This window comes from Myotis daubentonii, chromosome 1 (genome assembly GCF_963259705.1).
Source record: "Myotis daubentonii chromosome 1, mMyoDau2.1, whole genome shotgun sequence".
NCBI classification, from domain to species: Eukaryota; Metazoa; Chordata; class Mammalia; order Chiroptera; family Vespertilionidae; genus Myotis; species Myotis daubentonii.
In genome coordinates this window covers 199,828,644-199,855,325 of record NC_081840.1, presented here as the reverse complement: position 1 = coordinate 199,855,325, position 26,682 = coordinate 199,828,644, and the positions used below count along the sequence as shown (strand labels likewise).

At 40.0% G+C, this 26,682-nt stretch overlaps 1 protein-coding gene across 1 annotated transcript in view; it reads right to left on the bottom strand.

Annotated features, from left to right (window-relative positions):
* Nucleotides 1-23,080, bottom strand: part of LOC132227423 (uncharacterized) — an 84,043-nt gene extending 60,963 nt beyond the window's left edge. Inside the window, exons 1-5 of the mRNA XM_059682494.1 lie at nt 22,913-23,080; nt 18,511-18,622; nt 16,911-16,985; nt 7,339-7,427; nt 627-786 (exon numbers count right to left, since the gene is read on the bottom strand). Coding sequence (XP_059538477.1) covers nt 627-786; nt 7,339-7,427; nt 16,911-16,985; nt 18,511-18,622; nt 22,913-23,034 — 558 coding nt within the window. The 5' untranslated portion in view covers nt 23,035-23,080. The remainder of the gene's footprint in view (nt 1-626; nt 787-7,338; nt 7,428-16,910; nt 16,986-18,510; nt 18,623-22,912) is intronic.
* Nucleotides 23,081-26,682: the final 3,602 nt, after the last annotated feature.

The following is a 26,682-nucleotide window of genomic DNA, read 5'->3' as shown; positions in this document are numbered from 1 at the left end:
AAAACACTTCAATGAGCTCCACTGCTTGTAGAATTAAGTCCAAACTCTTCATCATGATTTTCAATACCATATTTGTCCTCAGCTGACATTTCCAAAATAAAAACCAGCAACTGTTCTCACCTCCAAGACCTCCACACTTAGGTACTTTTGGATCCGAGGATCTCCAAATCAAATCTTCCCTCAACTAAATACAGAAATGAAGCAAGTTTTATTCCTACACACAAGCTGCTTTCTGCCCTAAATTTTATCCCTTTTGCATAAAGTATTTTACAAGCATAGACTTTCTTTAAAGAATCAAAAATATCTCCTTGAATCAGTAACTGTTTTGGTACACTTTTTAAAAAATGCCAGCCTCCAAAGCTACAGGGTTTGTAACTCATTCATTTAACTGGGCAATCATTCATATTAACAATCAATTATGAATCTTGCAGGTCCTGTATGTTGGCAAACTATATATCAGGCTATATGTCAGCTCTACACTGCTAAGGAAAATACACATTCTTTAAGCATTTCAATTACTGAAATATTTCATACTTGAGGACAATTTTATTTTAGTACAATGACACATAACTTAAATTTTTAAAAATAAAAATGGTAAGAGACTGAGAAATTTAGACAATATTTACCCCTATGAAGTCACCTTCTTCAAACTCATTTAAAATTCCAGAGTTGGTATTTCGGTTCACGCTGGTATTACTTGACATGACCTTTAAATGTCCAGCAAGAATCAGGTAGCATTCAAGTGGTACATGTCCTTGTCTTAGAAGCATACTTCCAGCTTCAAATCTGGGGAGAGAGAATATTAAAAACACTTCTGCAAAATGGCAAGTTTGAAGTCATCGTTGGCAAACAAAATGCTGTCATCTTCACCTGTAAAGAATTTTATGTTTTGTTAAGAAGCAATTATCGTCTTCCGGTATAGACCTTGAAGGCAAGGACTAGAGCCAACCTGTCCACTGCTATACCATCGGTGCCGAGAATGGCACTTGGCTCATAAACTGGGCCCTCAATGAATATATATTGAGTGGATTATGAATAGGCAGAAGGAGGTGTTGCACAATCACAAAACAGAAAGTCTCCACACAAATGAATTCCTTAGATAAGCCCTGCTTTCACAAAATATAGGTATTTTTAAAACACTACTGAATTCATGAGGTAAGGCAAGATTTTTGGTTTTCTGGGAGACAAATTTGGTATTGATTAGCATTCCTTTGATCAAGACTTTTAAAAAATACATTAAGTCCTGACCTTTTTATTAATTTTACCATTTTGTTTTCTTACATAAATATAATCTCCAAAAGTTTCTTGGAACTGTGGCAAAATGACTTATAATAAAACCACCTTTCCCATAGGCTAATTGATATAAACAAGAGTTAAGCTCCTATGGCATCTCATCACCATTATAACAAATGACATTGAACAAAACGTTATTTGAGGATGTGCTGTATTATACTCAGGAACAGTTTTGTAAATCAGCTGCTTTTCCCTATTTGTAGGTATTGAGCCAGAGGACAGTAGTTTGCCCACTCCAAGTTTATAGAAACAACCCATCCCTGGTAGTAATGCATAATAAACTTTAATGAATATAAAAAAATCACCTGGGGCATTTGATAAAAGATCAAGATTCCTATACACCCTGGAAATTCTGGTTTGGTAGATCTGGGGTGGAGCCTTGGCATCTGTATTCTTAAAAGGATCTCCAGATTATTTTGATAAGAACCACACTTAGAGAAACATTGTATTTGAGGCTAAGAACAAACATAATTTATTTTCTTTTTCTTACATAAGTAATTTTTGTGAAGACTGGAATGGGGCACGTTCCATGAAATATTGGGAAGTCTGGATAATTTTAGAGTTTCACTTAATTACTACCCAGAATTCTTTCTTCCTAGAAGGATAAGAGTTATAATATCTATATTCCAAATTAGGCAGGTTTCACTAACGAGAATGTTAATGATAAAGATGACAGTGTTATATATTAAAGACTAGAGGCCCGGTACACAAAAATTTGTGCACTTGGGGGGGGAGGCGCGTCCCTCAGCCTGGCCTGTGCCCTCTCACAGTCTGGGACCGCTCAGGGGATCACCACCTGCTGGCTTAGGCCCGCTCCCCAGGGGATTGGGCCTAAGCTGGCAGTCAGACATCCCTCTGGCAGCCCGGCAGCCCTCCGGGAATGTCCACTTGCCAGCGGGGAGTAGGCCTAAGCTGCAGTAGGACATCTTTAGTGCTGCTGAGGAGGCGGGAGAGGATCCCACCACCACCGCTGTACTGGCAGCCAACAGCCTGGCTTGTGGCTGAGCAGAGCTCCCCCTGTGTGAGCACACTGACCACCAGGGGGCAGCTCCTGCATTGAGCGTCTGCCCCCTGGTGGTCAGTGTGTATGTCATAGTGACCAGTCATTCCCAGTTGTTCTGCTGTTAGGGTCAGTTTGCATATTACCCTTTTATTATATAGGATAGAGGCCTGGAGCATGGGTGGGGGACAGCTGGTTTGAGTGTGTCCCGGATCAGGGTGGGGGTCCCACTGGGGTGCCTGGCCAGCCTGGGTGAGGGGCTGAGGGCCGTTTTCAGGCTGGCCACACCCCCATCAGGGAGGGGGCTCCTGCTGGGGTGCCTGGCCAGTCTGGGTGAGGGGCTGATGGTTGTTTGCAGGCTGGCCAAGCCCCCCAGTGGGGACCCTCACCCCATGAGGGTGTGGCCAGCCTGGGTGAGGGGCTGATGTCTGTTTGCAGGTTAGCCACAGCCCCTTCAGGGTGGGGGTCCCCGCTGGGGTGTCTGGCCAGCCTGGGTGAGGGGCTGAGGGCCGTTTTCAGGCTGGCCACACCCCCTGGAAGCAGGTATCTGGGATTTATTTATCTTCTATAATTGAAACTTTGTTGCCTTGAGTGGAGGCCACAGCCGGCCAGGGCAGGCAGAAAGCTTGGCTTCCTCCATCGCCAGGGCAACCAAACCTCCTGCTTGCTCCAGCTCCGTCTTGGTTGGGTTAATTTGAATATAGTCACTCTGATTGGCTGGTGGGCATGGCTTGAGGCGTAGTGGAGGTGTGGTCAATTTGCATGTTTCTCTTTTATTAGATTCGATACTCCCATCCCTGTGTTATCAGTGAGGAGGCCTCAACTCCAGCACTTGACATGCTATGAATCAATTACATGATGTTGAGAAAATCGCTTAGCTTCTACTTCCAATTCTTTATATATAAAATGGGAATAAATCTGTACCTACTACATACTTCATAATAATGTTTTAGAAGAAAATATGGAATATGTTTAAATTATTCAAAAGGAATATTTTTATAAATAAAGTATTAGGATTTTGGCCTGCTTTAAGAAGTTTGACAGTGTGAAGGAGAGTTAGAAGCAGCACAGCTCCCACCAAAATTACTATACCAGGTATACCAGGTAATAAGTAAGTCTGCCACAGTTCCATGGAAGTTCTTAGAAGACATGAAACTCTTGAGTCAGAGACTTATGAGTTGCAGCAAAAAGTGTAACAGGAGTGTCAGCATGGTGGCACCAGTCCCCAAGTCCCACGGGGCAATAGGATGGCCCAGGGGAGTCTGCATATGCAATGGGGTGAGTCACAAGGGAAGAACTGGAGCTTAGGGCATCCACTGCTTTTACAATAGGCAGCAAGCGAGCTGTTTTTCTGGAAGGAAGCCAGGAACAGTATAATGTGTTATTATCTCAGGATTCCCAGTTGCATGAACAATCCTGAGGAGTGTCTGGGGGAAAGGCCCAGTCAAAGCTTTGAGATTTGGACACATTCAGCAAGATGTATACAAGCACAAAAGGCTCTTCACACACTGTATCTCAGGATACTGGGCTTATTAATGAAAATGCATAGAATTTTAAAATAAGGTTCTACATTTACTTAAAGAATTATAATTCTAGTTCCAAAGGAAGACTATGCAAAAGGGAAATTTAACATTACTATCTTCACTGCCTTTGAAGAGAATCACAAGATTAAAATGTGATTTTCCATTAATTTTACTCTGAAGAATTAAAAAGTTATTAAAAATTGCTGAAGTAACTGCTGCATCATAGACATATCCTCAAGATAGTAGCTGGTTTCTATGAATTAGGAAGAGTCCACAGGAATACCAGGGCATCAGAGAATGGAGCCAATCATAAGGATGTGATGGAAAAGGGAAAGAGGGCAAGCATTGGGAATGGGGAACTTACAGAGGGAAGAGATGGGTGACAGGCACTAGAATGGGAAAAGAGTCTGGTATTCAAGACAGTCAGGTTTAATGCATCACAGACAGAGCAGGATGATTCCACATTCCGTTTCCTCTCCTCTATGTTGTGAAAGTGGATGAGGGCCATCATTCGCAGCCAGTTTTTCAAGTGCATCATTTGGCTGCCAGATGCCCATTATACTAATTGGATCACCAGCCTCCTCTATAACTCATTGACACAAGGATTCCAGGGCTACCCATTTCTTCTGAAGCATTAAAATTTAAGAATACCACCCATACAATAAACCATAAAATATTCACAGGAGCCTGTACTCTAGTATTAAATTGCAACTCCAGGATGGTTCTTCAATAGCCTATTTGAATGATGTGAAGGCATGCCAATGCGGAATAGGTTTCTCCTGCTTAAACATTTAATTTTATACTTCTGGAGCACTCAAAGCTCTTGCGAATATTTACAGTTTGATTAAAATCATTTTCCTTAAGAATTTTTTTCTTTTTAAGCCCATAGATACAACCGCTCCAACCTAACAAATACAGAAATCAGTATTTTTGTTAAGAATAGAAAAAGCAAGATTTAATACCATCACATCAGGCATTAACATGTCTACATAAAATATGCATATAGCTATATATGTTTATTGTATATTAAAATCTAAGAAGAGCCCATGAACATTATTAAATACTGATTCATTTTTGTTTTTCATTCTTCATGTAAAACGATAAATGTGAATAAATAGTACTATCAATCTTCAATGAGTGAGGCGTTTATGACACTAACTCTCCATTAAAACTTATAAATAACTAGAGGCCTGGTGCATGAAAATTTGTGCACCAGGTGGGGGGTGGTACCTCAGCCCGGCCTGCCCCCTCTCACAGTCTGGGAGCCCTCAGGGGATGTCCTACTGACAGCTTATGCCTGCTCCTTGGGGGGAGCAGGCCTAAGCCACAGTCTGGCCTCCCACTGCAGGAGACAACCCGGCCAATCAGGAGAAGCACCGCCCTCATCATCCCACTGCTGCTGCCACTGCCAGCTGCCTGCCCTGCTCAACCCTCACAGCCGCTGTGGCTTTGTCCGGAAGGACATCTGGAAGACGTCCAGTCTATCTGGTCTAATTAGCATATTACCCTTTTATTAGTATAAATAATGATTTTAAAAATGAGACTGCATGTTAATACTACATAAGTTAAGTTTTTCCAAGAAAGAATTATATACATGATGAATCTTGTATTAACCGTTGTTATGGGTTCATACAACAGAATCCATTCTGATTGGTTTGAGAAAGAAAGGATTTACTACAGGTATTAGATAGCTTATAGAATCTTTGGAAAGGTTATTTAAATAGTTTCTAGGTCAAATTACCAGGAAAAACTGGTGAAGATGCTGGGCAGATCCCAGAACCAAACAGTCAGGAAACTGGGCCACCATATCTGAACAAAAAATCATGTGGTCTTTGCTAATAACTGTACCAGAATAACGGATGGCCCATGTCCAACCTTTCCCCCCCAACATATTAATGTCACCTCCAATGTCATGAAGAGATATCTAAATCATGTGTCTATTAATAAAAGAAAGGGGAAGCAGGAAAAGGTAGTTTTTTCATACTGTTGTTTTGCTTTGTTTGTATTCTCATTAGGATGGTAGGGTTTACATTAAGGAACACTATGAAAATATAAAATTTATTCAAAAGATTTTGGGCAACTCCTAGTTGCAAATGTCAACTTCAGACTCTAATAATAAAGTTTAGAGAATTTTACCTAATACACTTTGCATATTTTCCTCTTTCTAGATAAATAAGTGGACTGTTATAGCAGTCCAATCACTTTATTATTTTGGCATTTTGATTATAATAAGTCTTGGTCTTCATCCTATTTTCAATTCTAGTTTCTTTCAGGTTGGTTTAAAATTCATGATTACACTACAGAGTTCTAAACACTAACCCCAAACTTTTACATATATCTTCTGGTAAATATTCAATTTGTAACATGTGTTTTGTCTCTGAAGTTTGGTTAACTTTTATTCACCATCTGCCTAGGCCATCGCTCTAACCACTGAGCACACCAGCCAGAGCATACTATCTGCCTTTCTTAAGGGACTGCCAAGACCCAAAGGAATATTTTTGTCACTTACTCTTTTTTAAAAATACATATATATTTTTAGCCCTAGCTGGTTTGGCTCAGTGGATAGAGCATTGGCCTGCAGACTGAAGGGTCCCAGGTTTGATTCCAGCCAAGGGCACATGCCTGGGTTGCAGGCTCAATCCCCAGTAGAGGGTGTGCAGAAGGCAGCCAATCAATGATTCTCTCTCATCATTGATGTTTCTATCTCTCTCTCCCTCTCCCTTCGTCTCTAAAATCAATAAAAAATATATTTTAAATATATATATACTAGAGGCCCAGTGCACGAATTCGTGCACCAGTGTGGTGCCTCGGCCTGGTTTGCGGGGATCGGGCTGACACTGGCTCTCTGACATCCCCCGAGGGGTCCCAGATTATGAGAGGCCACAGGACAGGCAATGGGTCCCCACAGGTGCCACATTAGGTCTGGGGAGGGACATGAGAGGTTGACCAGCTGGGGAGGGGCCATGGGAGGGCTCCAGGGTGTGTCCAGCATGTCTGACTCAGTCCAGATCAGCCAGATCCCAGCAGCTAGCTGACCTACCAATCTGAATGTCTTTTACCTGTTGGTAAATGCATGTCATAGCGAGCAGTTGAGCCACCTTAGTATATCATTTGCATATTATGCTTTGATTGATTGAACAGATAACCAGTTGACTGGACACTTAGCATATTAGGCTTTTATTATATAGGAGATATATATATATATATATATATATATGTGTATATATATATATATACACACACATACACACATATATATACATATACATATGTGTGTGTGTGTGTGTGTGTGTGTATATATATATATATATATATTATTGATTTCAGAGAGGAAGGGAGAGGGAGAGATAGAAACAATGATGAGAGAGAATCATTGATCGGCTGCCTCCTGCACGCCCCCTACTGGGGATTGAGCCTGCAATCCGGGCATGTGTCCTTGACCAGAATCAAACAGGGACCCTTCAGCGCGCAGGCGGATGCTCTATCCACTAAGCCAAAACCGGCTAGGGCTGTGTCACTTACTCTTGATAGATTGCAGTCTGGCAAAGTTGGAGCTGTACTTCCTTTGGCAAACTGTGAAATGCCCTATTCTTCGTTAGATATAGTTGAATCTTTAAAAGAAAAGAGAAAAAGAACAGCTTATAAAAGGGCTAAAGAAAAATGATTATGTTGTTCTGTTATTGGTTCAGATCTGCTCAACATTTCTGATAACCAAAACAAGAGTAGATTTTATGTGTTCTCCAGAGTCTGGCCATTTCTTATATGGTAGATGTTGATAATTAAAATATTCCATATATTGATTCATGAGAACTTGGTATGGTTTTAATATAGCAAAAATTCTCCTATGGAAGTGAAGAAAACACTGATGCAGTGAGGAGATGGTCTTCTCCAGCACTTATGAAATCCCACAGTGTTAGGACCCCACCTCTGTGAAGACGTTGGTAAGGAATCCTTTAAAACCTAGCTTGTCCAGCAAAACATGCAGTAAAAACCAAGGACCTAAAAATAAAATCTGATTGGTATCCAGAAGTCCTTCATTGGAAGACATTAGAGGTAAGAAGTTCAAACATGCCTTTTTCTCTTTTTCAAAGTATTTGATTTTACTATGCATTACTATTGCATCTGCCTGGTATCTTTGAAAAAGAATTGTGATGTGGCTACTAAATCTATAAAACGTTTGCATTTTTAAAGGGTCTGAAAACAAAGATATGCTCATAACCCCTACCTCATACTCTGTACAAAAATTAACTCAAAATGGATGAATGATCTAAATATAAGACCTAAAAATGATTAAACCAGAAAATAAATGAGTAAACCTTCATGGCCTTGGATGGGGTGATGGATTCTTAGATATGATGCAAAAGCACAAGCAGCAAAATAAAAAATAAATTGGACTTCATCAAATTTAAAACTTTTTGCATGAGAGGAGAGCATCAGGAAAGTGAAAAGACTAGTTATAGAATGGGAGAAAATGTCTGCAAATCTTATCTGGCAAGGGTTTAATACCCAGAACACATAAAGAACTCTTACATCTCAGAAACAAAAAGACAAGCCAATTAAAAAATGGGCAAAGGATTTGAATACACATTTCTCCAAAGACATATAAATGGCCAATAAGTACATGAAAAGATGCTTAACATCTTTAGTCACCTGGGAAATGCAAATCAAAACCACAATGAGATACCACTTCACACCCTTGGGCACTGCTGGTGCAATTGCTGTGGGAAACAGTTTGGCAGTTACTCAAAAAGCTATAGAATCAGCATACCAACCAGCAATCCCAATTCTAGGTGCCCCTTCCCAGACTCCCAATTCTGCCGACCACTTTCTTTCTCTATAGTTTTGCCTTCCACAATATCATATAAATATAATTATATTATACACTGCTTTTTGTTTCTAACTTAGCAAAATGCATTTAAGATCATCCTTGTCTTGTGTACACCAGCATTTTGTTCCTTTCCATGGCCCATTTGAATATATGGATATATCAATTTTTTCTAGCCATTCACCTGTTGAAGAAGATTTGTAACAATTATCTTTAAATTTTCCTTTTCATAAGGAAGGAGCTCTTACCATTTGCAACGTCATGGATGGAACTGGAGAGCATTATGCTAAGTGAAATAAGCCAGTCAATAAAGGAAAAATACCACATGATCTCACTCATTCATGGACAATAGAGACCATTATAAACTTTTGAACAATAATAGATACAGAGGCAGAGCTGCCTCAAACAGATTGTCAAACTGCAGCGGGAAGGCCAGGGAGGGTTGGGGGGCAGGAGGTAGGGGGGTAAGAGATCAACTAAAGGACTTGTATGCATGCATATAACCATAACCAATGGACATAAGACACTGGGGGATAGGGGAGGCTAGGGGACTGTCTAGGGCGGGGGGATAAAATGGATACATATGTAATACCCTTTGTAATACTTTAAGCAATAAAAATAAAAAAAAAACAACTAAATTTTCTGCCGGGAGCCGGTCCATCCTTGCTGTTTCAAGGGACCTGGCATATATGGCATACGGTTCTTAATATGTTTGCTCACCTTCTTGGCGCTGTGTTTTAACCAAAGTCACCTCTCCGAGAAAGGTTGAATCCCCAGGTAGGGATTTCCCCCTGAAGTTAGGGAGGGAATAAAACCCCTCAACTAAGTGCCAGGCGGGTAATTAATCCCTTTAACTACGAACAATCATGCTTAAACTACATAATCTTTTCTCCCTGGAATGGAGATAAGAAACGCCCTAACCTTTGTAATAGAGATTGATAGGATTGAATCAACTGGTATAAATACAGTTGTAACAAGACAGAAACACTCAGAACTTAGAACAGAATCAAGAAGACAGAACCTATACGGAGCCTAGAGACAGAAGAACTTCGCTGGAGAGAGCATGCCGGAGGATCCTGGAGAGGGACTGGCCTCGGAGCCTAGAGACAGAGCCTAGCGGGAGAACATGGCAAGGGATCCTGGACTGAACCTGACTACAGAGATTGGCAGGAGAACCTGACTGGAACCTGGACACTGAACCTGACTGGAGAGCCTGGACAGAACCTGGCTGGAGAACCTAGCGAGGGAACATGGCTACAGAACCTCGCTGGAAATCCGAAGCAGAACCTCTCTGGGGATCCAGACCAGAACTTGGCTGGAGATCCTGGCTAGAGATCCTGGCTAGGCTACTGATCAACTGAACGTTGTCTCCGTGTCATTCCTTCTTCGCCGACTCCGTCTACACCTTTGGGGACCCCTGGACCCGCTGGGGTTGGACCCCGGCAATTTTCCTTTTCATTACTAAAAAATTAAAATGTCACCTAATTTCTAAATATGTGTAGTATTGTGCTAATATTTTATTTTAATTCTTTGAAATTTGGTGATTACAATGTACAGACTTAATTTACTATTAATAGAAATGCTTGACTAACTAAAAGGACTCATTTTCTGACCTGCTAGATAAAAGTTTTCTGCAATTGCTACTAAATTTAAAAACTTGGAATTTTAGAGTGCTTAAAACCTTAAGTTAGAGTTCCTGCATGTTATGAGCATACTTTTTCAAAAGAACGTTATGCCATTTTAACCATTTTTAAGTGTATGGTAGATTGGCATTAATAACATTCACACTGTTATGTACCCATTACCACCATTTGTTTTCAAATCTTTTCCATCACCCCACCTGTAAACTCTGTGGCCAGTAAGTAATGATGCTCCCTACTCTCTTCCCCAAGACCCTGGCAACCACTGTTCTACTCTCTGCCTCTGTGAATTTGGCTATTTTATATACCTAATATAAATGAATCATGAAGTATTTGTTGTTATGGAATTGCTTTACTTAATTCAGCATAATGTCTTCAAAGTTCATCATATTGTCTTATGTATCAGAAATTCATTCCTTTATAAGGCTGCTGTCTTTTGATTTTTTTATATAACAGTCATCCTAACAGGTATAAGCTGATATTTTACTGTGGCTTTGATATTCAGTTCCCTGGTGATTAGTGACCGTAAGCATCTTTTCATATATCTGTTGACTATTTGTATGTCTTCTTTGGAAAAATGTCTACTCTGTTCCTTTTCCCATTTTTTTAAATTAAATTATTTGGTTTTTGCTATTTAGTTTGAGCAGTTTCTTATATATTTAGATATTAATTCTTATCAGATAAATGGTTTGAAAATATTTTCTCCCATTCCACAGGTTGTCTTTTTATTTTTATTTGGGGGAAATTATTATTTTATTATTTTTGAATTGATTTGAGAGAGAGAGGAAGAGAGAAAGAGAGAGAGAAACATCAATCGGTTGCTTCCTGCATGCACCCTGACAGGACCAAACCTTCAACCTGTGCATGTGCCCTGACCAGGAATTGAACCAGCGACCCCTCTGTACACATGATACTCAACCAACTGAGCAACACTGGCCAGGCCTGTCATTTTATTCTGATGATTGTTTCCTTTGCTATCCAGAAACTTTTTAGTTTCATGTAGTCCCATTTGTCTATTTTTGCTTTTGTTGCTTGTGGTTTTAGTGTACATCCATGAAATAATAGCCAAGATCAATGTTGTTATGGAATACATCCCATTTACAATAGCTTCAAAAAGAATAAAATACTTAGGAATAAACAACTGAGGAGGTGAAAGATCTGTACACTGAAAACTATAAAACATTGATGAGATCATTTAAAAGAGATACAAACAAACGGGAAGACATCTCATGTCATGGACTAAAACACTTAATATTATTAAAATGTCTGTGCTACCCAAAGTGTTCTATAGATTCAATGCAATCTATCAAAATCCCAATGGCATTCTTTACAGAAATAGAAAAAACAATTCTAAGATTTGTATGCAACCACAAGGGATCCAGAATAGCAAAAACTACCTTGAGAAAAAAAAAGAACAAAACAGGAGGCAACACACTTTCTGAATACAAAATATATTATAAAGTTCCAGAAATAACAGTATGGTATTGAACTAGAGCCAGGCACATAGACCAATGGGACAGAATAGAGAGTCCAGAAATGAATCCACACATGTGTGGTAAACTGATGTTCAACAAGGAATACACAGTGGGAAGGATAGTCTCTTCAACAAACAGTGTGGGAAAGGATATCCACATGCAAGAGAATGAAATTGGAGCCTTATCTTACACCACACACAAAAATCAATTCAAAATGGATTAAAAATTAAATGTAAGACCTGAAGCTGTTAGGCTCCTAGAAGGAAAAACATAGGGGGACAGTCTCATGGCATTGGTCTTGCCAATAGTTTTATAGATAAATAATTTTGAAAAGCAAAGTTTTGAAACTGTAAGGCTAAATGCAAATGCTAGAGACAAAACAATGCACTTAGTTATGAACTATGTATCTCACAGGGGTCCATGTTAACAATCCTGAAATTACTTCACATATATAACAAAAAGGTAAGTATATTGTAGATAATAACAGCCAGGTTTGTGTCTTGGGAGAAAGATGCTACAAACAAGCAAAGGGGGAATGCTGGAATAAACCCCATGGTATGGACTGGAGTTGGAGATGTCAGTATGACCTAATGTTTATTTTAATCTACATACAGATTGATATATACATGAATGAGTGTAAATACATGGGTTAGTATACATACAAACATTTGCTGGCTCTATGTGCTAAGAAGGCCTAGAAGCAATGACTCCCAAGTTGAAATAAGAACAATTAGAGAGCGGATTTGGGGTTCTAAATCTCATTCTAATCTCATTCTGCAATAAAAGACTCCATGCTTCTCAAAGAAATGGCTGATTTGGGGGCTAGAGTATGGAAGAGACAAGATAAATCTGGAGCATTTTACAATGCCAGAAAGTTATTGCTAAAAAAAAAAGAAGAAGAAGAAAAAAGAAAAAAAAAGGGGGGAGTTTGTCAAAAGAAGACCTAGTCAACATTTTTTTAAAAAATATATTTTATTGGTTTTTTACAGAGAGGAAGGGAGAGAGACAGAGAGTTAGAAACATCAATGAGAGAGAAACATCAACCAGCTGCCTCCTGCACACCCCCCACTGGGGATATGTCTGCAACCAAGGTAATTGCCCTTGACCGGAATCGAACCTGGGACCCCTGAGTCTGCAGGCCAACACTCTATCCACTGAGCCAAACCGGTTAGGGCAAGTCAACATTCCTGATGGCTAGAGCTGGAATAATTTGAGCAATATAGTGAACAATGATAGTAATTATTTATAACTCAAATAATAAAATAAATACCTGTAAGTCAATAAATACCCATTAGACCTGTGGTTCTCAACATTCTGGCCCTTTAAATACAGTTCCTCATGTTGTGACCCAACCATAAAATTATTTTTGTTGCTACTTCATAACTGTAATGTTGCTACTGTTATGAATCGTAATGTAAATATCTGATATGCAGGATGGTGTTAGGCGACCCCTGTGAAAGGGTCGTTCAAAAGCCAAACAGGTCACGACCCACAGGTTGAGAGCTGCTGCATTAGACCATCTATATATATAAAAGCCTAAGCAACCAAATGACCTAACGACTGGTCGACAGATTGCTATGATGTGCACTGACCACTAGGAGACAGACGCTAAACACACAGGATCGGGCTCCCTCCTGTATGAATCAGGCCTGCGAGGATTAGGCTGAAACTGGCTATCCAACATCCCCTGAGGGGTCCCGGATTGGAGAGGGCCCAGGCCAGGCCGAGGGACCCTACCGGTGCATGAACCCATGCACTGGGTCTCTAGTACTGATATAAATACACATGAATGAATGAATGAGTGAATGAATGAGAAAAAGAGGCAATTCTTCTACAGAAGAATTGTAAATGGAGAGAGAATGAGGAAAATAGAATATCACCATTAGAGCATCAAAGTAATAACTGCTGCAGGCAAGATACACTGACAAATGCTAAAATTAGTGAGTAAAACCTTAAAGGGAAACAGGGTATCCACATTGCCTCAAAGGATCTCCCATCAAATTCTTATTAATAACTGTGGTGATTGTAACATACAATCTTTTAAATACTCCTCCCTCCAGGAGATGGATCCTAAATCCTCTGGACTTGACGTAACTCCGGGGGCTGGGCTTAGCAATTCACTTTCAAAGGACAGAGTATAGAAAGAGGAAAATGGTAAATTTAGAGTAGAGAAACTGGCAGGCACCACCTTAGCAAAGTAATAAGATATTGATAGCACAGGCCCGAAATCTAACCTCAGTCTAATCATGAGAAAAAAGACAAACCAAACTGAAGGACATCCTGCAAAACATCTAACCAGTACTCTTCAAAAGTGTCAAGGTAGCCCAGCCGGCATGGCTCAGTGGTTGAGCATCGACCTATGAACCAGGAGGTCACAGTTAGTTCCTGGTCAGGGCACATGCCCAGGTTACGGGCTCCATCCCCAATGTGGGGCGTGCAGGAGACAGCTGATCAATAATTCTCTCTCGTCATTGATGTTTCTCTCTCTCCCTCTCCCTTCCTCTCTGAAATCAATAAAAATATTTTTTGAAGTGTCAAGGTAATCAAAGACAAGGAAATCGGAGGAGCTGTCCCAGATTGAAGACTAAGAAGACATGACAATGAGAGCAGTATGGTATCCTGGCTTAAATCATGGAATAGAAAAAAGACATCTAGTAGAAAAAGCAAGGTAATCTAAATAGTTTATAGGTTATCCCTGACCTGGTAGCTCAGTTGGTTGAAGCATCATCCCATACACTAAAAAAGTTCCTGGTTCAATTCAGTGTCAGGGCACATACGTAAGTTGTAGGTTCGGTCCCCCCAGGGTACATACGAGAGACAACTGATGGCTATTTCTCTCTCACATTGATGTTTCTCTCTCTGTCTGCCTCTCCCTTCCTCTCTCTCTAAAATAAATAATTATATCCACTTTGAGGATTAAAAAATAAATAGATGATAGATAGATAGATAGATAATTTATAGTTTAGTTAATAGTATTTGTTGAACCAATCTTAATTTCTTAGTTTTGATTATTATACCATAGCTAAGTGAGATGTTAACATTAAGGAAAGCTGGGTAGAGAGCATGCAAGTCTTCTGTAAGTCTAAAATTCTCAAAATAAAGTTTAAAAAAATTAGCTTCAGCTAAACACGGAAGTTACACTCAGAAACTTAAAATAAATGGGTCTCAATCCCAGAAGACTGAAGCCCAAAGTAAAAAATAAATCAGCAGTAAACAGTTATTACTATTCACCTATGCATTTCAAATGTCCAAGTTTCCCAAACTAAAATCTCCCAGAAGTTTGGCTGACAATCTGGTTGTGACTCAGAGGCAGACCCTGGGGTAGATTAAGGAGAATCAGCCCCAGTTCAGTCTCCTTCTCCTCCTAGGCCCCTGCGTCATGGATACAGGTGAGCACCAGTGAGAGGTTTTCTGTTTGGGATGGCTGAGGTGAGATGAAGGAAATGGAAGTTGGTGGTAATTGACACTTTGCAGAAAGGTTAATGAAGCATAAAGAACGTATGTTCAGCCTCGTGCTTTCTCTTTACCTGAAATGCAGTTAGCCGTGAAATATGCACCCACCTTTAGGGCAATGCAGAAAAATATCTCTAGATTACAGTAATTTTTGTTCCCTGAATTGACAATTGTTCCTATCTGATTCAAAATAAAACTATTCATTCCTGTCAGCCTCTTTTTGACAATATGCAGAACAGGGATTTCCAGTCTGTCACTTCTAGATCTCCTTGAAGAAATACCAGTAAAAGGGGATCTGGGGATGGGAAGGGATTTTTGAATTTTCAATATTTTGAAAAGTGTAATGAGATAATTAATTTACTTGTAATAAAGTCACCCGGGATAACATATAACTTACTTGCTTCAGTTGGAATCATGTCAGCTCAGCATGAACAAAAGTGCTGATTGACAGTAAGATATATCTTTAATTTTAGAAAGCAGGCAGATAAATTAACCATTAATAAATGATTTTTGTTAGGAAGTAAAGACCTTTCAAACATGGGGTTCATGGGGCAGCAATGGCTAGGAACCAGCATGCTTCTTACTGTGTAAGATGCCCTGCCCTCAGCTCTTGACTGAAAGCCACTCACCTCCACTCCCAGCACTTCTTTGACCCTGGGCAACAACCTTCTCTGGTATAAATTGAAAGTGCTTGGTAATTGAATGCCATTTGATTGCCTTATGTATGCTCAAGAAAGTGGTATACTTCATAGTATGCATATGATTCATAAGGAGTTGAATAAATATAGTATCTCTTTTTATACCCTCTGGAACACAGTTCTCTACTTAAAATAGGTTCTATGAAAAAGATAAATTTACTTTAAATTTGTCTATACCATTTTTTCCAAGTTGTACATTCACTGTTGAGGACTTTCTGGGCCCACACAAGGATTTCAGCTCACAGTCACAAGAACTTACATGGCTATGATATTTAATGATATAGGTGGATTCAAGATAGTGTCCCAAGTACAGGGACATTTTAGAAATGTCTGCTGCCAAAGATGATGACTACACTTGTAATACAACACTCTTTTTTAGGATACTCTGAAATGCTTTACATTTTAAAATGTTTAAAAATCAATACCTCTTTTTACTTTATAGCTGGTATACAAAACATTCTTTAGAGGCTAAAATACAAGAAATGTACATCCAATTTACCTAAGCACATTAAAATTTTAACTGAAGCAGAGAAAGACTACCTAATCTTTTAAAGACAGAAGAAATTTATATCTACATAATGGGTTGCTGAAGTTCATTCAAAGATTAGTAAATTAAAATGATGGAAAACATTTTCATAGGCTTAAATAAATTCATTTATATTCAAAATCAATTATTTACCACAAATACACACCTCAAACAAATATAACACATACTAGGGACTCGATGATTAATATTTCTTTAATCAACGTATAAGTAAATGAAAGAACAGCTTCACTAGATGTATGTATAAAAATATATAACTATTTCAACCATCTTTACTTAATCCCATCTTGTTTTTCTAAAACCCTAAAATTAAGCAAGGATTGGAAAGCAGAAAATAAGAAAAATAATTTGGCATAATGTTTTTATAATGTTAACCTATATTTGCTTAAATTGATAGAAGAAAAGCATAATTGAATACATTGGAATAATCATATACCAGAAAAAATTTCATTTATTTACCTCTCTGAGATTTTCTTGGCTTCTCTGATTAGGTTGAATGAACAACAATGTTTTCAGCTTTTCAAAATCTTTGCTCTGTAAAACAAAGTGTACTGACATTTAATGCATCCTACCTGTCCCCATGGACACAATTTCTCCTAAAAATTTGGACAGGATTTATAGCCTAGGGAACACTGAGTGTTATGTTTATATAATATTGACTTTTAACTTTACAAATTAACTTTGTTGAAATTACTTTAAGAAACAGATTTGCTTAAAACAATTGAAGCACCAAGTGTGGAATTCACTGGCCATATTATTGATAGACATGTTTGATTATAACTAAGACAACAAGACCATTATAACAAACTGAGAGTTGGTGCGTTGAAAAGTTATTTCTTGAGTTAATGAGTATGAGTCACCTCATGAATGTAATTCAATTTCATGTCAATCCAAATGAATAGAGATCACATTCACCAGACTCAATGAACCTATACAAGAGTGTCAGTATTTGTTTCCTTTTTATCTAGGGAATTAAGTCTCAAAATAGTGTTACTGGCTCAGTGCTACGCTATGAGGTGAAATACAACTCAGTTGAGTTTATCTCAATACAGTATCTTTCTTTAACTTTGTATTCCAGGTCTCAGGCTTTAACATAAAAAAAAAGTATGACCTCCATCCTATATCTTGATATCAATTTACTTTTCACATCCCATACCTGATGATGAGAATCTAAATATAGATCCAAGATACTCCTAGACTTATTCTGATATATATACATATACACACACACATATGTGCCCACATGTACAAACATATAATTTTACAAAAATAAAATACACCATTCTGTTTTGTGACCTGATGTTTTTCTTCAGTGATCTACTATTTACTTCCTTCCACTTGTACATCATCATTTTTAATAGGTGCATCATACTCTATCTATCACATACTTTATAATATATATTTAGCCAGCTACCCCTCAGCACCCAGTTTAGGTATCACTTCCTCCAAGAAGCCTTCACTGCCTCCCCAATTCTGGGTTTAGCTCCCCTCATATGTGCTTCAGCCACATTCTACACCATCAGTACTGCACTCAACAAATGTTTAGTTGACTGTCTTCTTTCCTAGACTCTAAGCTATATGAGGGCAGGGAACCAACTACATCTGACTAATTGTCGGAACCCTGTACCTACTACAGTCAGTGCTCAGCCGAGATCACACCAAATAAATAATTGTTGAAATATAACTTGCTTCCTTTCTTTAAATTATAAACAATAAGATAAATATTCTTGCACATGCAAATGTATGCATTTATACAATCATTCTCATGGGGTAAATTTTTAAAACTGGAATCGCAGAGACAAAGTTGCTCATCTTGAATTTTAATGCATATTGTCAAATTGCCCTCCAAAATCCCTGTAGAAATTTATGCTCCCACCATCAATGAATGGATGAAACTGTCCATTTTCCCATATTTTTGAAACAGTAGGTATAGTCACCCTTTTCAAAAACCAACTTGCTTTATTGGTTTCTTTATAATTAAACATAATTTAAAAAGCTATTACACATTGTGATAGTCTTAAAACTAGATAGCTATTAAGATGCAAACAAAAATACTTACCACGTTATATTTAGAATAATTGCTTATGCCGAATAATAGTTCATTAGCTGAATGATTCTTTATGCTCAAGTAAAATAGTGCCCATTCTTTTGCTCGACTCTTTTCAATGTACCTGAAGGAATAATGATAAAATTATATAGAAATATAAGTATTTACTTGATAGAGAAAATGTGCAAAAAAATAAGCTAATGTGGAGATTAATCAACTGGAGAACATACACAGGTTAATATGCAAATTAGTATCCGGGTTGGGGGGGGGGACTCTAAGGTATGGATTCAAAAAACAAGGTGAAACTTGAAACTTACTGTGGATGTCATTATATTTTGCTCTGAAAAATGAAGTTGCAAAATGTTGTGTCTTGATAGATTTGTTTTTCCAAAAGTCTATTATCGCTGTCCACAGGATTGCCTACTAGTACTACAAACTAAGTTTATAAAAATAACACTCAAATTCTTCCTCTTCTCCCTGCAGAACACTTAATTTTTGATCCAGGATATGAGGCTCTATCTAGACTTGTACTGTCCAATATGTACATGTAGCTAGTACAAATTGATGTGTGCTGTAAGTATAAAATACCCACTGGATTTCAAAGACTTAGTATGAAAACAGAATGCAAAATATCTCATTAGTCATTTTTTATAGATTACTTATTAAAATGATATTTTGGAGATATTGGGTGGAAAATATTAAAAATAATTTTACCAGTTTTTCCACACCTCAACCTTTTTTAATGTGGCTACCTGGAGTCGATGAAGGGGATTCCCAGGCATGGAAGACAGTGTAGAAGCTGAGCAGGACCATAAGTCAAAGATGAGAAAACTATTTTAAATGCCAGATTATCTAGAATCTTGCTGTGTTATCACTCTGTTGCTTTTTGCCAGAACCTTCAATAGTGCCTCAGAACATTCTAACCACGTGTGATCTGGACTACAAGTCGCAAGCTTGAGCTAAAGAGTGTGTCTCCCAGAGCCAGGAATGACTAATAAGAAGACCAAGAGGACAGTGAACTTGAAGGACAGAAATCAGCTGCCCCCGCCACCAGCAGAATCCCTTTCCCATGCCAGCCTTGGCGTTCTGGATGTTGGTGGTGAGTTTTGTTTGCATGTTTTATTTTGGTTGTGCATTTCACTCCCTCGGTGTCTCCTTTAACTGTAACAAAACTGCAGACTGCCTCCATCCCAAAAGTTGCCCGAACCTCATCTGAACTTGCCACGTGCTCTGGACTCTGTGCCTTGGATGTGAAAGCTGTCATCAGAATCCAGCTTTGTGTCCATCTCCTCTTCCATGAGCAGATGGCAGCCTGGCCCCAGTCACTTCAACGCCCCTCCTGGTCTGACCCATGGAAACCGCCGAATGCCTTGAGCTCAGTCTTGTTCATGTACTGGGTGACTGATGCTCAGGCTCTGCAAAGTCTTCTCAGCCATATGTTACTATAACAAAAAGCAGACCAGTGGTTGCTTGGGGCTGGGATGGGAGGTATTCCAAAGAGGCTGAGGAAACTTTTGGGAGTGATGGGTATTTTCAGTATTTTGATTGTGGTGATGGTTTAATGGTATATATCTATATCAACTTATAAAAATATATACTTCCACTATGTCAGTTATACCTGAATAAAGCTGTTAAAAACAATACAGGCATTCCTCATTTTATTGCTCTTCACTGTACTTCACCACGCAGATGTTGCCTTTTTTTTTCCTTTTTCTTTTCTTTTTTTTTTTTTTTTTTTAACAAACTAAAGGTAAGACCCACCACCGGCTTTATTACATTACTTGCTTTATTACAGTGGTCTGGAGTCAAACTTGCAATAGCTCAGGGGTATGTCTGTATTAACATGTATTCTTCTCGTAATCAGTTTTATCAACCAAGAAACCAATGAACAAATACTATCACCCACTCTGGCTAACTCCCACCCTGGTAGGAATAGAGTTTTCTTGGCCAAACAGGACTTCAGGGAAGTCATTCTGTCATATCCCTGACATAAATAATGCAGTATTTCAGCAGCATAGCTTCCATATGTATTGCACTGTGTTAGTCAGAAGAAAACGTCATCTGATATATGTCTGAAATCAGTCGATATTTCCATCGAAAGAAATATCTCTAGTGAATAAAGAATAAAACTTGGAAAATTTCACCACCGAATATAGCAGAGTAGTTAACTTAGGTTGGGGTTCACAGAAGCAGAGCCTGAGATGAAGGTTCTTGTGTGACTTAAGGCTCTCAGGTGAAAAGTGGAAGGAAGTAAAGTGAGCAGGACAGGGAAAAGGAAGAAGCTAGGCAAAAATAGGGGTCCAGTTGCAGTCCTCCCTCTAAGGTAGGAAGGCACCCCCATATCAAGTCATCCTTTAGTGCCGGGAGCCGGTCCATCCTTGCTGTTTCAAGGGACCTGGCATATATGGCATACGGTTCTTAATATGTTTGCTCACCTTCTTGGCACTGTGTTTTAACCAAGGTCACCTCTCCGAGAAAGGTTGAATCCCCAGGTAGGGATTTTCCCCTGAAGTTAGGGAGGGAATAAAACCCCTCAACTAAGTGCCAGGCGGGTAATTAATCACTTTAACTACGAACAATCATGCTTAAGCTACATAATCTTTACTCCCTGGAATGGAGATAAGAAACGCCCTAACCTTTGTAATAGAGATTGATAGGATTGAATCAACTGGTATAAATACAGATGTAACTAGATAGCAAGACACAGAACTTAGAACACAGAATTCAGAAGACAGAACTCAGAACACAGAACTAAGGGCACAGGGCTTGGAAGACAGGACCAAGAGAGACAGAGCCTAGGCACAGAACCTACACAGAACGTTCTCTAGGGACAGAAGAACTTCGCTGGCGAGAGCATGCCGGAGGATCCTGGACAGGGACTGGCCTCGGAGCCTAGAGACAGAGCCTAGCGGGAGAACATGGCAAGGGATCCTGGACTGAACCTGACTACAGAGATTGGCAGGAGAACCTGACTGGAACCTGGACACTGAACCTGACTGGAGAGCCTGGACAGAACCTGGCTGGAGAACCTAGCGAGGGAACATGGCTACAGAACCTCGCTGGAGATCCTGGCTGGAGATCCTGGCTAGGCTGCTGATCAACTGAACGCTGTCTCCGTGTCATTCCTTCTTCGCCGACTCCGTCTACGCCTTTGGGAACCCCTGGACCTGCTGGGGTTGGACCCCGGCACTTTAGCCACAGACCACACCTGAGAGCCTGGGGGTGTAACCTCTGCGCACTTTCTGGGAAGACACCTTCCATCAGCAAAGGCAATTCTTTGAGTTGTTGGCAGCCTATACTCACAGCAGCTGCAGCATGGAGGCAGCTATCCACCTTTCCTCACCTATAAAATGGGACTAGTGATAGCAACCAGTTCATGCGCTTGTCAAAACTGAATAGTGTATGAAAGCACCCAGAACAGCACTTTGCATTAATGGCATATGCAATTAGAATCACACATAGCACATAGTAAATGCTCGATAAATACTTTAAATTTTATTTTCGTTGCTACTTTTGTGTCCTCAGAGGTGCCCATACCAGGTGCCTCACTGCCCAAGTGCTATCCCTACACAGCTGGACACCCAGGAGTGACATGTTTGCCCCCAACATTACTGAAGGGTAATCCAAAGATTCCATATCTAGGGAACTGGCTAGACAGGTACACGCGTCCATTTTACATGGCATTTTCCTCAAGTTCACAATCAAGCAAAATCGAACTTCCCTGTTTTTCTCAACATCAGCTGTTATTAATTCTGTGGTAAACCCTCAATAGCTGGGTCATCTAGCTCACTGGTTCTCAACCTTGGCTGCACATTAGAATCACCTGGGAATCTTTTTAAACTCCTGATTTCTGGGCCTCATCCTTCAGAAATTGTTTCTTTGTTACTAATGTTGTGGCCCCACCCCATAACAAAGAAAGAATTTCTGGAGGATGAGGCCTAGAAATCAGGATTTTAAAAAGATTCCCAGGTGATTCTAATGTGCAGCCAAGGTTGAGAACCACTGATCTAGCTCACAATAAGAAAAACAAAACTAAAAATGAAACCCCTCTCTCGCCTATGCTGTGTGACCCCAGTCATGAAACCAGAATCTTCCTCAAGCACCAGAGTCCCCAGTTACAACCCATTGAAAATCAAAGTCGCAGGGGCCACCTCCTGCATTTTGCATTCTCCAGAGGCAAGTATGGAAAACGCAGACTTTTCCTCCGGTTGTCTCCTAGTTTTGAGAACCAAACTGACACCTGACTAACGAAGGTGGGGTGGGTCAGTAGCGACTAGACCCGGTTCCCAGGAGCAGGCAGCCAGCCAACTTCCTGCCCCAGGGACGACAGCAAATTCGAGGAGGAAACAGGCCTCGCAGCGGTAGCTGGTTCTCCGTGAGTCCTGCCCCAGGAGCCGCCTGGTCCGGCTGTTACCTTTTCATGTGCAAGGTCAGTCCGCACACGTGCGCCAGGGTCGCGGCCACCCGCCTAAGCCTGCCCCTGGTCCCCGCCGGGTGCAGCGCGAAGGAGCCCTCGGGGCTTGGGACGTGGGCCATGAGCACCCGGAGTCTCCGGACTCGGGGTAGAGAGGAGCCGCGGACTCCACTCCCTCCACGGAGGTGGCTGGAGGGCGGGGTCCGGGCAGGACGCGCCTCTGGCCCCGCCTCTTGGGCTGGACCCTTTGGGTGCCCCCGACCCGCACCCAGCGATGAACCCGAGGGGCCGCGAGCTTAGCGTTGCCGCTGGAATGAAAAAATGCATGCGCGGAGGTGTGGGACCGTGAATTTTTATATTGAAATTAATGAAGTTATTTGTGGAGCTAGATATTAAATTTACATTCGTTCTTAAAATAATGCATGACTCTAAATAAACCTAATGGGGGCGAGAGAGACCCTGGGATAGCCTTGAGTGCAAGCTTGAGAGTTGCTGTTATTTACGCGGGCGTTTCTTTCTAAAGGCGAGTTTCTGCCTAGGACCTCGCTGTGCGCTCTGACTCTGGTCTCCAAGGCCTCCGCGCGGAGCGCGCAACCCATCCGGAGTCAAGCTGGGAAGAGAACCGCGGGCCCGCCCTCAGTCAAAGTGCTTTAGCAAGTCCTTCAGCAATGAAGCAGGGCACGTGCACCTGGGCCTCAGGGAGAAAACGGAAGGAAGGAGGGATGAAAAGCCCCAAGTAAAACCTGGCTGGTGTGGCTCCGTGGTTGAGCGCTGACCTATGAACCAGGAGGTCACAGTTCGGTTCCCGGTGGGGTACATGCCCTGTTGCGGGCTGGAGGGATGGCGGGCAGGAGGCGGCCCATCGATGATTATGTCATCATCAATGTTTCTATCTCTCCTTTCCTCTCTGAAATCTATAACTATATATATGTTTTTAAAAGCCCTAAGTAGAACTTTAGGGAACTGGGTGGTGAAAGCCAACAGCTCCACTTTGCTACTAGAATAAACAAACGGTACTTACGGCTCAAAGAGCCCTGGAAGTTCTTATCTGAGACTGATTTATACGTTATTGACGTTTTGGGGTGGGGAGACAACAATAGCCCTGTTTACTTTAAACTTCCTGGGAAAAGAGGTTAAGTACACTTTAGTTATTTATAAGTACTTACAATGTCATAAAGCAATGGCCACTCACTGAATTGGTCCTCTATAGTTTTCCCAGGTTCGTTCCATTAGAAAGACTTAAAAATGGAATTATGCCAGCCCAGCAGGCGTGGTTAAGCATCACCTATGAACCAGGAGGTCAAGGTTGGATTCCCAGTCAAGGCACATGCCAGGTTGGGGCTGGATCCTCAGTGTGGAGTGTGCAGGAGGCAGCTGATCAATGATGCCTTCTTATCACTGATGTTTCCATCTCTTTCCTTCTCCCTTCCTCTCTGAAATATAAATATATATTTTTAAAATCGAATTATGCCAGAAATATATGGAATCTTGACGGCAATATGCACAGAAACTACAAATGCAGAAAGAAGTTGCCTTTTTATGTTTTCTTGGAGGGAGAAGATTCACAGTTTAAAGGTTTATGAAGAGTTAGGTCCTTTTGGAAGACCCTCAGTGTGAAGAGTGCTAGGAGAGAAACAGTGAAGTGAAAACATCTACAGTTCTCCTGTGTTTCTCCTTTACTACTCACACAAAACATTTCTTCACTTCTGGTCACCAAAGGAATGTATGGAGATTTTTTCCCCCACACCCAGCAATTCTCTGCAACATCATCTGGGTGTCCTACAATTTAACTCAATTCTGACCCTAACTACCTGAAGTATATCCGACTGGAAGCTCTCCGAATCCCCGTGCTATTGGGATTTTATGGAAGCGCCCTCACATAGGCATGGCCAGTTATTAACTCCATTTCCAGACCCTCCCTGCTCTCTGGAGAAGTGTGTGTGTGTGAGGGGGGGGGGGGGATGCCTGAAAATGCCAGGCTTCTAATTATGGCTCCTTTTCTGTGACCAGGAGCCATCTAGGACTCCGCTCAGACACACCTCAATAGAACAGAAGATGCTCCTCGTGCTCTTATCTCTTGGGAATTTATAAGGGTGTTAGGAGCCATGTGTCAGGAACCAAGGGCAGAGACCAACATATATATTTAGTTTTATCTAATACACAGACTCCAGCTTATATCATATATGATGCATCTGACACTAAAGACTACATTACCAATAATTTATCAAGTGTTTTATTATTTCCTGTAGTAAAGAATTAAACATTTATTTTGTACTTTAATGTTATGCCAGATTAGTCCCTAACATGTTAGGAATAGTATGTTTTATCAGGCAAAATTATTTGAGTTTTCCCTCATGGCTTACTCATAGAAATTCATAGATCAGTCAACCGATCTTTAACAAAGAAACAAACTTTTTCGCCTACTTAATCTTTTCCCTGATAAAAATATAAATTTTTGTTCTCTTCTTTTGCCATAATAGTAGTATAGATTGTTTAGAATGTACAATATTGTCAAGTGTATATAAAATACACAGTACCTAAATGTGCTTTATATTTTATCCACTCTCAACAAGAAATGTGATTATTAGAAAGTGTGGGAATTGTGGTTATGCAAATATTTTGCATACAGATATTTTGCAAACATTCTAAGCTTTACAAATGTTTAATGGTAGAAATTTATTTTATACACTATGGACTTTATTAATTGATTTGCATTTCAATATTCTACAAGCCAATACTCTATATACACACATGCTATGAAGTCAATCCAGGTTATTGTTTTCCCAAACATTAAAAGAACATGAAGATTGAAGTTACTAGTTTTCTTTCATGAAATAGTATGCAGTGTCCAAGAACACAGTAGTCATTTAGGATGTAAAAAGGGACTTTCTGATTCCCAGTTTCCTCAACTATAAAAAGAGAGAATTAAATTATCTAAACATCTTTCTAGTTCTATAATTTTATTATTTTTAATATTGTGTATTATATAGAATGCTCAGGACAACCAGCAGTAACATTTTCTAAAGAGCATAAATATTAGAGAAAGGAATCAATGAATAAATATATTACATTAGACAACATTTTGTTTATCATACAGCCACATCCATTTTGAAGTGTATAATTTCACTAATCCTTCAGTTTTGTACAGTGCTAGTAATTATCAGTACCTAGAAAATTGCAAATCTGATAAATACATATTTTTACAATACCATGTGGAAACTCATCTAAAATAGCAAATCTATAAAAGCCACTGTTGCTTGTATAATTCAATTTAATTTTTTTAAAGAGTCATGTACACAATCAAGTTGCTGTTTTTTAACTGGGGAAGAGTACAGTGATGAGTACAAGGATACTCAAATTTCTTAAGATTTAAGTTGAGTCTGAACCTGACATAGATGATGATCATGAACATAAGATCTATCCAGTTTATTCTAAATATACACTCACTTTCTGTGCACAATCAGCTCTACTTAATCAGAGCACTCTCCTAGATTCTGTAATAGACTTTTTCTGAGGCTGTTCCCTATCTCAGTGATTGGCACCACTTTGTTCACTTGTCCAAGACAGAGATCTGAGAGCCATTCGTGACTCCTCCCCTACTCCAGCACCTTCCTGATGCAAATGAAAATGACAGTGAAGTATCACCTCATACCTGTCAGAATGGCTAACATCAACAAACCAACAAACGACAAGTGCTGGCGAGGATGTGGAGGAAAGGGAACCCTCATGCACTGCTGGTGGGAATGCAGACTGGTGCAGCCTTTGTGGAA